Source organism: Xiphophorus couchianus, chromosome 14, assembly GCF_001444195.1.
Source record: "Xiphophorus couchianus chromosome 14, X_couchianus-1.0, whole genome shotgun sequence".
Classification (NCBI taxonomy): domain Eukaryota; kingdom Metazoa; phylum Chordata; class Actinopteri; order Cyprinodontiformes; family Poeciliidae; genus Xiphophorus; species Xiphophorus couchianus.
This window is the reverse complement of record NC_040241.1, coordinates 16648085-16661753: the sequence shown is the minus strand read 5'-3', so window position 1 is coordinate 16661753 and position 13669 is coordinate 16648085. Positions and strand designations below refer to the sequence as shown.

Sequence of the window (13669 nt, the reverse complement as noted above, 5' to 3'; positions counted from 1 at the left end):
ATCAAGGTCGAAGCTTCTTTTTGCCCTTATCCCTGTCTAAATAATAGCAGATATCCAGGTAAGACATATTTAAGTTTATGCCTATAGTGTAACAAAATCGGAAGACTGTGACAATATAAAGCCCAACTCAACAAAATGTTGATCCCACTAATGAATGCAACGATATAGGAACCAGAATTTTAATTGATTTATTTAATACTTGTCTAATAATACTGGTGATGTATTGGTGCATTTCCAGCATCTATTGCTCATTAGTCTTGTTGGACTGAACGTGAAAAGTTTAGTTTACAGTAAACCGAAAGAGACGCCCAGAATGGGCCGGAGTGTTAACAGATGGACAGGCATCTGCAGGCAGGGGATATTCTTCTTCTCTTCCTGGCACTTCGATGTGAGAGGGGAGAGATGAATTCCCCGCAGCGTTCCTGCATCCTCATCGCCTCGAGCTTCCGCCCTACTCTGTATTCCAGCGGCAGGAGCCGGAGGCCGATCATCCCGTTCCATTTCGCTGAACGCAGCGAGGAAATGGAAGCATAAACCGATACCTGTCGTCTCCGCGTTGGCATCCTTTCACTTTTTTTCCCTTCATGTAAATTTCCACTCCATCAACCCTGTTGCTATCTCTTTACTAAACATGAAAGGAGTCCAAGAGGCATTGTTGATTTCCCTCAACCTGTCGACCTTTCTCCTCCTACACTGCACAGCCTTCCGGACTTAAACTGAGAAGAAAGAAACTAGGAAAACTGTCACATCCCTGCAGCCATTTTTTTTCCCCATCTAAAACAGCCTCTTACAAGGCTCTGCCGGAACGAGCGGACTGCTGACGGACAGCCGGTCATCAGCTAAAGACTCTACAGATTCATTTAAAAGCTCCACATTTCAGGGAGAAGAAGCAACAGGTGGCTTCTTCAGAGAGTCACATCCTTCTGATCATTCACTCGTTTGATTATTCTGCCTCAGCTACAACTTCCATTTACTCCTGCTTCCCCCACTTTGAGCGGAGGTGGATTTTTTTCGCTACATTATTTTCCTCCCACGTGGAGACGTCTCATTGGTCGATTCCTCACCCCCCCGCCGGCGCAGGATTGATGGGAGCTGCTGATGCCTCCCTCCTTCGCCGTTAAGATTTATGCACCCACTCGACTGGCCATCAATCACAGGGGCGTAGCTGGGTGGACGAAGCGGAGAGCGCTGCGATTCATGATGCCGGTTTGGGTTCTACCGATGAAGACCACCTACATGACTGACTGGAGGAGCATCAGCAGGACTGGTAACTGTTTATTTGTTACATGAGAACTTGGATGGTTAGTGCTTGGAAATCTACTTTCTGATCTCCCGCATAAACTGTATCTTACAAATATTGAATAATTTGCTTATTTCATTGGGATTTAATGAGATAGACCTATACAAAGTTGTGTGTAATTGCAAGAAAATGACAAAAGCTTTCAAATTGAATAAAAAAACAAAACAAAAAAATAACTAAAAAACATGTTGTGCATTTGTATATACTCTATCTTCACCCCGATACACTTAAATAAAATCAAGTGCAAGTAGTTTATCTATCCAGTTAGCATATTCTTGGCTCTACGCGACTCAGGGTTTCTTCAGGTTTCACCAACTAAGACTTTTTAAGATCTTTTTATAGAACCAATATGAATGAAGTTTAAGATCCCACAGAAACATACAACCTTTTTTCAACCAACTGGCAATAAACTAGCACTTAGATGACAGACACAAAAAAGCTAGCAAGCTAGTATACCAGGGTATATTAGTTACCAATAGCCTCAACCAGTGTAAATCAAACTTCTGCCTGACAAAAAGGTCCTCAAGAAAAAGAATATCCATTATACAGATATATTAAGTAGTTCTGCCAAGACATTTAAGACCAACTTACTGTTTAAATTGATTTAAGGTATTTTAAGACCTTAATATTAGACACAAACTTAAGATTTGCAACCCTTTGATTTGTGTGCCAAAGAAGTGACTTATAAAATCCTTCTTTTGTTATTTTAAATGCATTAAGGGTCTTGTTGCTTTGTACCTCTATGGCCTGCTTCAGTCTTATGTTTCAAAGGCCCTGAGATCAGCTGACTAGTTTTTGTTGGTTGCACCTAAACCTAAACTGAAGCTCAGACGAGATCAGACCTCTTCAGTCGTGACTTCAAAACAATGGAGCAAGATGTTATTAAATATTAGACAGGCTTCTTCTCTTGCAGTTTTTAAATCTCTCTTAAAAACACTAATTTTCAGAGACTTTTGACACACTGTGAAAGTGTTTCTCACACACTAATTGTCTTTGTAGTATGTTTTGTTCTGCTTTTATTGTTTTCATTCCATTTAGTTATAATTCGTGTCTTGGTTTGACCCGTTTTAGTGCTGCTCTTTGGATGAACACATTTAAAAAAAAAAAAGCTTTATAAATAAAGTGGATCTGGATTCACGATTTGTGTTGTTTCTCAATTAAGTGCCACCTCAGTGTAGGAGGGGTCGTCATAGAAAGCCGACCTGAACGGCAACGTGAAGTGATTTAGAGGCGTCAGGCTGCCGTCTTAGTGTCAATAGGTAACGTTTTATCAGACAAAAAAAAATTTAAAATCACATGAGGCAAGGCCGGATTGAGAAGATTAAAGGCCCCTGGGCTGGAGCCAGTTTGGTGCTTTGTCCAAGAAAATAATAAACCATGTACTTATGCAAATTACAGAAAATTATTAGGCTTACACAGTTGCAGGTATGAATTGATGGAAAATCCGTTTAAAATGCTCCATCTTGGTTCCAAAAAGGATATTTTTTTAAATATTTGAATGTGGTGTACATTAATAAAAATGCAGCCCAAAAGTCCACAGAAATGCATTTTTTTCTCCCCACCGCCAAAAAGCCTCTGTAAGCTCTTAAAGCAGGGATGTCAAACTCATTTTCGTTTTGGGCCAAATCAAGATCATTCATGCTCTTAAAGGGCCGGTTGTGCCACAATGTATTGATAAAACCTGTTCACAAACTGTTAATATATTAATCAATTCCTAAAATTAAATATTATTGAACGTCTTTTCAGTCCTTCCAGGATGTTGTGATTCTTTTTGTGATTGTTTTCCAGTGAAAATCAAAGTGTTTGTGGTACTAATTTGGAAATATTTGTGTTTATTTATGACAGTAAATGTGACATTTTATTACTCACTCTATAGATCACGGACTATAATCTGACATCAGTTAAGGCTGAGGCAGCTGTTCAGTACAAGTAAGAAAGTTTTTGACACTTTTTGAAAAAAATCTGCAATAAACTCCCAATTATTAGCACAAAAAAGTCTGGGGATTTGTTGATTTTTGCATGAATTTCTACGATAATTCTCAGGAAACTAGAGGGACTGATTGATATAATTAGGGAGTAACCAGATAAAAAACTACATTGATTTGATTGATAACATAATATTTAAGCACACTTAATGTTTAGTCTAGAATCTAGAGGGCCACATAAAAAGCTATGACGGGCTGGATTTGGCCCATGAGCCTTGAGTTTGACACATGTGCTCTACAGTATGGGTCAACATGTGGGGTACTCCAAGGTTCAATTCTGGGCCCTTTGTATTCAACATCTATATGTTCCTGCTAGCTCAGATTATTTCAAATAGGATTAGCCGTCATAACTACGCAGATGATAGACATTATACATCATAATGTCGCCAAATGACACTGAACCCCTTTAAGCTGCACAAAACAAATCAACTCAGCTGAAGGAAACCAAAACTGAACTTATCTTTGGACCTAAAAAGGGAATTATCAAGAGTCAGCTTCAATTATTACAGCTAGAAACTAATGATCACACCCGAAAACTCTGAGCGGTGATAGATTCAGACTTGAACATTCAGAAACACATAAAGACAATTACAAAGTTGGCCTTCTATCACTTGATGGAGATTTCCAGGTGATAGATTTAAAAAACTCCAATAGTGAAGCATGTTTATGCAATAAATGTTAGAAGAGACAGAAAACCTGCACCTACTAACAGATTAAAACAACACATTAGCTGTTGCTGCTGCTGCTTACTTGGTGAAAATAGGACAGACAATGAGCTAACAGAGAGAGAAAAATATATCTAAATGATCAAGTCAGGTAAACAGACAGATGAAACAAATAATTACATTGGTAATAACAGGAAGCCAAAAACTAGTCATTATGAGACAGCCAAAAAGAAAGTTTTGACAGGCATCAAAAGACAAGAAAAATAGGTAACATTTGCCTTTCAAAGGTAAGCAGTGACAACCAAACACAAACGGCAATCCCATCTGATAATCACTGCAGTCCAGTTGGCAGCCAAAATGAGATATTTTAACTTCTCCAAACGGTGCTCAAAGCATGCAAAGGATTTTTCCAAGTGGTAGAAAGCCAAAACTACAACCAATACAAGCCTGTCACAAGTGTGTTTGTTTGTATTGTGTTGACTGCGAGCCATCGGAAGATTAGTTGGGATGGAACAAAAAGGTTCCCTAAGAATAAACAACGACCCTGGCAGCTGCGCTATTTCTGTCTTTATGGTACTGCGAAGGAGGCAACATGTGGGGGAAAAATAAATAGAAAAACAAAATGGAGAGAAGGTAATACAAGCTCACATTAAAGACTGCATACCTGCAAAACAGGGCAGGAGAAAAGAAAGGGGAAAACAGAGAAAGGAAAACCCCTGGCTCCTGTGTGTTGGGTCCTCCCAGCAGCCACACTGCAGCCTTATGGCATTTCATCACAAGATGGATTGCAAAACTGCATGCACCAGCCCCATCACTCTTTCCTTCCCATTTCTATTTCCTGTGCTTGGCCCAACGCCGCATCCATCCCATAGTCCACCCCACCCTCTATCCGCCCCCGTCCAGTAAGAGCAGATACTGTCTGTTCTGGAGGGCGGATGGGAGGGGGCCGGTGCCGACTTGCAGCACAAAGCCAACCCAGTTTGGTGCTGGAGGCAGAAGCACAGCTTATAAGGCACCAGAATGTGCAACGGGAACAAAGCTACTTTGTAAGACAATGATAATGTGGGCGATGGATATGATTAAGCCTCTTCACAATAAGCAATAAATCAATTAATCTCATGATAAACTAAAATGAGAACGATCATTTCCATTTGGATAGCAATAAATAAAGAGATGATTCCCTTTAACATTGTTGAAAAGCTGGCATTTTAGTAAGTAATTAGCTTGCACTACCTTCCTCTTTAGCCTGTTTTCCTAGTCTAAACCGAATAATTAATATTTTTTGAAATGCAATTGTGGTTATGGAGACTTCCTAATCTGTTTTAATTATCTTTGTTTTGGTGTTTTGTTTATTTATTTTGGATATTTAAAACGTTTTCCAGTGTTAAATGTTCTTTAGAAATTAGTTTTTCTAATCTTTAAGAGGGTATATCTGCAGTAATATGCCATAATCATTATGATGTTAGTTGAAAATAGTCTTAAAATGACAATAATATCGCTATAATTTCTGGGACAATTTATCGTCCAGAAAAATTTGTAATTGTGACACGATGCGATTTATTTTCAATAAAATCACAAAGAGTCTGAATATGATGCTCAAAATGTTAAGAATACTACATATAAACAAAAATCTAATATTTAACTCAACACTTTGGATTGTTTAAAACTGAAAAAACAACAATTAATATTAAGAATTAGAAAAATTCAGTGAATCCTTAAAGGAAGCAAATGTTTCATTTGGGAATATGGGACAAGCAGCTACAGCTGAAAGGCTGTCAAATTATATCAAATGCTGAAGATTAGCTTAATCTTAACGTTGTAGCAAGTAACTAAAAACATAAATAGCTATTTTCAACAGACTAATTCTATTAACACGTACGTTTCTATAATATTTCACAAAAATATCCCCCGTTTAAATTGTGGTGTCCTTATGAAGCTTTTAAAACATTAGTAATGACACAATATGAGAAGCAATTGTAGGCAGATGGTAATGTAATATATTCTGACATATAATTTTAGTCCAAAACAAGCCAAATCAGCCATTATGCAAAACTATTTTCAAGGGACGTTCTTAGACAAGCAGGTCCTATTTTCGTCCTGAAATTTCAAAGCCTACAAAAGTGACAGCATCACTCAACCTACCTTTGTTGTTGTAGACGTCAAGATAGTTCGGAGCTGAGAAGATGGTGATAAGGGACGGGAAGCCAGTGGTCTGACTCTTTCTGTACATGCGGTATCTGGGGAAACACCCAAAAGAGAGGCATTTAGTTTATCTTAGAACAACCGGGCCGCCGTGATGTGATCGGCGGTGACATTTTTATGGCCCTTTTGTTTGCACACGTTGGATGTGTGTTTGTCCGGAGCTGATGTTTGTGGACACCTTGGTCCCCCCACAAGGAGGGCAAATCCCAGCGTTACGACTCAAGCGAGGTGGCAGTAACTGAATCTAGCCGTAAAGTTCAGACTTTCTCGATAAAGCCGCAAATGTCTGAGTGCGACTACAGCTTACGACGTCTCGCGTGCTACACCTGAGGGTAAACGGCCCCTTGTGAGTTTCTTATTGGACATAAGTGATGCGGAGTAGTGCAATTAGACGTGCGGTCGGATTCATATCCGAGAAGTGGCGAGGTGTCCCATGTGGCCACACAGTGGGAGTGCAATGGTAAACAACTTTGTGCCGAGCCTTCCCACCTTCCTCAGAGGAAAAAAAACAAAAAATCAGCTAAACACATCCAGTAACCCGTTTATTTATTTTTTCATCTTTTCAAAGAGTGTGGCGTCTGGTTGATGTATAAAAGCAGGGTAAACTCTCCCTCCGCGTCCTGCTGTGCCTCCTTTCACTGTGCAGCAGCTGTAACTGCGAGTTCCCGTCAACCTTAACTTTTTGAATCAGAGCTCAGCAATGTCTACATGACTCATTCGTGTTGCATCACATGTGGCCGGCTCGCTCTCCCAAGCTGGATTCATTTTCATTTCTTGGATTAACGCATAGTTCACACTGCGCCCATCCTGCTCCCCAGACAGGCTTTAAAGAAACCTCCTGAGATTTCTCATTTCACTCCCTGCCCTGAGCCGCTCGGCTGCGTGACAGTGTGATGTGGAAAAGACAAAGAAAGCTACACTCACCCAGCGTCCTGTGCTTCATGGGCCCGGATGACAGATAATAAGTTATTGTGTTGTAGAAAGTCACAGACTGCAGGGTAGCTGTTGAAGAAAAGAGACCTTTAGCTCACTCAAACGTCAAGAAAAGTCCCAGAAAGCCCCAAGAAAAACGATCAATAGCAAAAACTAAATAAGGCCAAAGGTATTATTGATTGACCTCAAAGAAACATCGGACAAACAGACTAAGTTTATTCCAGCACCAACTGCAGCTCCTACAGACATTTAGCCCAGAATTTTCTGTAAAATATACAAATCATCCTGCACAAATATATACATTTATCTTTTACTGCATTTTCACATTTATTCATTTTTGCCAATACATCACTTTATTTCATCGAGTTAGAGCAAACAGAAGTAGAGATATCTGACCATTCCTCTTTAGTTGCCTTCTCTCTGATATGAAGAAAAATAATTTAAACTTTTTCTACTGCTTTGTGAAGTTATTTGCTTTGAACTTTGTTATCCTTAATCACACATTGATGAGAGAGAGAGTTGAGCTTCTGCACCACTGCCTCATAAAATGAAAGAGATTAAATTTAAAATATGCTACATTTAATCCACAAGTGAATACGACTGGGAAAATGTGTTTGATGTTGTGGGAATGAAAGTCAATCAATAACAATATATATCACAATAGACATGTGATCAATATTAATAAATAAAATGTTCAATATTCAATGTAGAATATTCACTTTACTCCAAACCAGAACCGCACTGCATTCTGGGAGATGTAGGCAGAGAAAATTATCGTTATTTGTTATTATCGATATTGACTGATACAAATTGCTTGTAGTTTTTGAATTGATTGGTTTATTTTCATTATTCGCAACATTTTAGTCTTAAATCTTTTTCTGTTTGTCTTATCGATACATAATCGTAATTAGCTAGTAGTTAGCTAATCAATTAGTTATTGTGCAAAACAAACTAAATATACAACATTTTAGTAAAATCTACTAACATGTTTTCTATACAGAAATAATCTAAATCAATTTAGATGTAATCTAGGCTATAAGAACATGATATGTGTTACTCCACTAAGACTAGTATTTTAGCCATTTTCTGACCCTTTAAAATCAACTCACAAATGACTTACTTTGTAAAGAATGTTCTCCTGTCTTTCCTACTGTGAAGACTTCCTTTCTTTCTAACAAAAAAATATCTATTTGTTGCATATGACCAACAAAAGGATCCTAAAAATATTTTGCTAGCTAGAAAAGGTTTGTATTACAAATGGACATAAAAGTCTAAAAATATATATTTTTTCTCATTTTCGTTATTTTTATTTATTTTGATCTAGTTACAGAATATGTAATTCTGTAACTAGAGGCTTGATTATATATTTTTTTAGTGTGAAATCATGCTGCAGCAATAAAAGACTAGTTTGCTGTAGTGTTTTTATACACTGTATCCTCAACAGGAGACCCACATTTCTTTCGCTGATAAAATGTTTGCCGTTTTCAAATATGCTGTATAGGAGCAGCAGGTTTGACCCCTCTTAAATGCTAAATAGTTTATTTTTCAATGAAATTATAATAAAAAAGGGGAGATGATTAATTTTAGGCTGCTTCTTCAAGGAAAAAAAAAGAAGAAGAGCCGTCTCTGGAAACTATTAGATGCCGATTTATGCTTGTTTAGTCTGTGAGCAGTAAAACCAAAAGCCTCACTGCCAACAATCAAACTGGAGCACGGCGAGGCAGCTTTCATCCCGCAGGAGCAGCAGCCTCCTCTGAAGCCTCGTCTGCTCACAGCAAAAACAGCACAAGAAAAAATGTCACCGGCAAACAGCATGACTTGATGTCGTCTCAATCCGTCTTTAAAAAACGGCGTTTCTGAGAAGAAAAACGATCGACACCCCCAGAGGATGTCGGGGGTTTGTGAATCATTTGTAATGAATAAAGTCAGCGCAGCTTGCATGAATGAGCGACGGTGCTGCGTAACATCTGAAAAACATGAATGTGGAAGAACTTCTTCCATCAAAAATGGAGACTGTCTCTCCAAGTGATTTTTGGTTTGATGACATAACAGCCACTCAGTGTTGTTAGCCGAGCTTCTTTACTGTGTTTAGTGTCAAAAACGTTTTATTTCAAATCAGCTGCTACTTGAAAATATGGCTGTTTGTTAGTCTAAAAAGAAAACGTATCACTTTGTGCTCGTTTCACCGGCTCTACTTCAGTGTCTGTTATAAATAGCCACTTGGAAAATTTCAAGAATACACAAACACCCTCGGATATCAAAACGTTTTGTGGTTCAATGAAGTAATTTGCTGCGCTTGCTCAAAAAACTAAGTTCTGCGATCCAAGCTCAAACATCCCTGCAACATCGGCGCTCGGAGATGAACTCAACTCCCACACGCTGCAATCAGGACCGAGCCGCATGTTTCTCTTTTGCAGCGAATCCTGCTGATTTCAAAGAACCTTTTTAAAATGTAATTCCTGTTCTGCAATCAAGAAAACACAGTGGTTTCATAATGACATGCATCGCCTCTTAAAACTATTCATGGTTACTGAACTTTTACACATTTCGTCACGTCACAGACACAAACCTGTGGGTTATTCTGGGATTTTATGTGATGGACCAACAAGTTGGTGCACAAATATGAAGTGGAAAGAATACCATATATGGTTTAATTTAAATTTTTACTTTTACAAATAAAAATCTGAAAGATCTGGCAGGTGTAAGCATGGGTTAACCCAGTGGTGCCCAAAGTGGGTCCTGGAGGGCTGGCATCCTGCATGTTTTAGTTCTCTGCCGGGTTTAACGCACCTGGATCAAATGATGGCTCTTTAGAGGCCTAAGAAGAACATTGACCTGCTGAAGAGGTTGTTACTGCCACCAGGGAGAGAACTGAAATGTGCAGGATGCCGGCCCTCCAGGACCCACTTTGGGCACCCCTTTGTTAATAGTTCTATCTTCATACATCTACACATCATTTCTGTATATTCTTTTTTGCAAAGCAGCTCAATTAGATCAAATAGAGAAGAAATGTAATCAGTTTGGTTGAAATTACTTTGAATAGGCCATTCATTTGTAGTTAACTCCCTCCATCTTCCTATCAAATCTGACCAGCTTCTCTGATCCTACTGGAGAAAAAAAAAAGCATTCCCACACCATGATGCTGCCACTACCATGTTTCACAATGGAAATGGTGAGTTCAGGGTGAAATGAAGTATTAGTTTTCTGACCCACGTTTCAATTTTTTCTTCTGGTTTTGGTCTTATTTGAGCAGATCTTCATAAAAAACCACATTATTCTTTATTTCTCAACATAAATGGTGGTAAACTGGCTTGTTAACAGCAGGTATCTTCTTTTTACTCCTCCATCAAGGCCAGATTTGTGGAGTGCTCAGTGCTGCTGTTAAATCCTGTTAAAGCTGCAGCGCTTTATAACCTAACCTTGGTTTAAACTTTGTTTCTTCCTGACCGGTTTGCTGTCTTCCTTGATCTTCATGATGTTGTTTTGCTCACAAATGTTTTCTAACAAACCTCTGGGGCTTCACAGTTGATTCTGTTAGGGGTATTTTACAATAGAGAGAGCTGCATGCAAACATGCACAACTTAGTGTTGGTCTATCACAGGTCTGAAACGATTCATTTGATTAATTGTGATTAATTTATAAAAATAAACAAACTAATTTAGTAATAAATTGCTAACTGGAGCACAGAAACTAAAAAAAGACAATTTGCTGAAAGAGCAGCATACTCAGTAGTAATTAAACTAAAACTATACAAAAAATATAAACATTTTGCATTGAAGAAACAAAACCCACCTTTTTTGGCTGTAATGTTCTGCCGATGCTACAAATGATCCAAGATAAAGTAAAGGAAGGCCATGCTGTTGCAGTTTGGGCAATGAAATGCCTATTTTGTCATTAGAAAAATGAATTAAATTATTTTTTTGCCTTTTCTTAATGTATCCTAATATATGAATTAAGCTTAAAAGTGATTAAATGAAAAATCTGCAGAATGTACACATTTATCTTTAATGATAATTTATTAGAATAACCGATTACAAAAACAATCGTTAGTTGCAACCCAAAGCTATCGTACAAAACTCCAATAAAATACATTAAACTCTGTAGCTGCACAGAGACAAAATGTAATGAAGTTCCAGCAATATGAATTATTTTGGATCTTTTGCTCCTCTTCATGCAGTTGTTTAGTGGAGATAATTCTTCATAAATCAAGCCCACATTAATAAATAAAGATATATAAAATGGCTGTTTTTCAGCTTTCATGATTGGTAGAGAAGTTAACCCTAGAAACTGATTTAATTAGCATAAGAATCATCAACAATCTCAGCGAAAGAACATTTGAGTTTTTTGTAGCAACAACAAACATCTGGATAACGAGCTACAGGCAGATTCCAGCAGATTATTAGAAATTAATTTGTTATTTGTTCTCTAATCCTCCTGCAGCAGCAGAAGAAGACATGAGCCAAATGTTGGTTTGTTGGACTATAATTCAGATTTCTGATTTCACTTTAGATTCTTTTCTTTAATTAAATAGCATCAATAAAAGAATTTTTAAAAAAGAAAGAAAAGGTTCCTTCAGGTTGACCGATCTATGCGCTTTGTGGAGCCTGAAACAAAAAGCGAGTCTTTCAGAAGCATGCGCAATTTCATGCCTGAGTTGCATTTGTGAACGTGTTCGAAGCAAGCCGGCGGCATCGGGGAAAATCTGCAAGACAGTCACAACCAAACAGGCTGATGGTTTCTGACTGGGAGCGCTGTAAGAAGCGTCTCCGTCTCTCTCCTTCAGCTTCGAGCCGAAACTGTCTCATAAATACAGAAAGCCAGTGTGAAGCCAATTAGCAGCCGTCCCCTGGGCAGACGAGGCGTCGGACGCTGATGAAAACACGATGCGGGAGGAATTTCCACCCAAAATGTCAGAGGGGTTAACTGGGATGATTTCTGACATTAGCGTGATGTGTTTGAGGTGAAAAGGGGGCTGCATACCCTTCGTTCCTTTCTGGTTTCAGCTGCATAAAAACCCCAGTGATGGACATTCCTGAGAAAACAGAACCACTTGTGGATCTGAAATGTAACAGCTCATTTAGAGTAAGCAAAGACAACAATGTACGCCCACAACCGACACACAATGAGTCACTTTATGAGCAGGTACATTGAAACACAATTAGGGAGGCAGCTATAAAACACCTGCCATCAAATAAATAAAAAGAGTCTGCTCTCATTTAAAGCCTTGAGGCATTTCTCACTACTTCTCCTGCCTGTGGCACACCGAGGGCAAATAAGAGTCGCTCAGGCAATAATTGGAGTGGAGGGAGAAGGGAATGCATTTAGAGAAAGGACTGTGCCTTGTGGTAATGTGCCACTTCATTACATTTTGTTACAGTGCAAGCTGCTTGCTCCCAGCTTTTCCTCTGCCTGTTCAGTTATTCGGCTCAGCCGACGGCAGCTGCAGAAGTACTGTCGACAGTCGGAGAAGTCTCAGGGATTCCTCTGAAACGCAGCATCACTGACTGCCATTAATCACAGCATTTATTTTCAAATTTTGAAAATAAACTTGCTTGATAGAAACACATACATTTTGAAAACACACAGGTTTTTTGATAAAAAGTTGTTGCTCTAGGATGAATTGATTTTTCAGCTGTATGGGAAAACTGCAATGGAGACATGAGATCAAGATGTGACTACTACTGAAAACCATAAAGAAGACAACAGGAAGTGGTAGGACGGTGAATTGCTTTTGCTTTTTTCTGACTATGAGCAGCTGGCTCCACGACAGCGCTCACAGCATCGCACGGTTCATAAAAAGTTGCGTGTCATTCCAACGGGTTGAATTCACAGCTCTTCTGTAAAATCAGTGACTATGATTTCCCAAAAACCTAGCCGCTCCCACGTGTAAGGGGCTTGTCGCTCCAACGCCTGATTAAAACGTTTCATCTCATTACATTTTAGACACATTTGTGTCTAACGTGTATTTTTAGGTCGAATAAAAAATGTTTTCATGATGATGGAGTCAAGAGTGAATAATATAACAAGAGTGTTTTGATCTAATTACCAAATACTACAAAAAGCCAATTTTAATAGCAGAATACCTTTACAGGGTTGAGTGGAAAACTGAATGTCTAGAAAGAAATTTCTTTAAACAAAGCTTATTACTTTCCCGCATCATAGAGCTAGAAGTTTTGAGGTCAAATTAATGTTCTTTTTGTTTTACATCTATCTTTTTTGTATTGTTTGCATTATAAATCTTCAAAATTGAAGTCTTAAAATGCTTCACTGTGAAATGCCTCAGGATATTGGAGATCAGTGGGGTGAAGTGTACAGTGTTCTGCTGAATCATGACCAGGTGCATTACTTTTCCTTCTCACTTTATTTTATTTCCATAATAAGAATCAACTTGATCATGTGGGAATAAAATTTTATTGCACCACTAGAGCCATAAGTAGAAATAACTTTATTTTTAAAATAATTTTAGACAGTCATGGTAAAGGACAGGAGTTTCGTTTTGGGCCAAATCAAGATTATGAATGCTCTTAAAGGGCCGGTTGAGCCAGAATGTATTGATTAAACCTGTTCACAACTGTTAAAATATC

The 13669-nt window shown here is 38.4% G+C and overlaps 1 protein-coding gene across 5 annotated transcripts in view; it reads right to left on the bottom strand.

Annotated features, from left to right (window-relative positions):
- Positions 1-13669, bottom strand: part of LOC114157055 (serine/threonine-protein phosphatase 2B catalytic subunit alpha isoform) — a 97025-nt gene that overhangs the window by 19400 nt on the left and 63956 nt on the right. For all 5 annotated transcript variants that reach the window (XR_003598080.1, XM_028037747.1, XM_028037749.1 and 2 more), the window contains exons 7-8: positions 7077-7154; positions 6093-6187 (exon numbers count right to left, since the gene is read on the bottom strand). Coding sequence is in view for 4 of the 5 variants with exons in the window: in XM_028037747.1 (XP_027893548.1) it covers positions 6093-6187; positions 7077-7154 (173 nt within the window). In the remaining variant the exon portion in view is untranslated. The remainder of the gene's footprint in view (positions 1-6092; positions 6188-7076; positions 7155-13669) is intronic.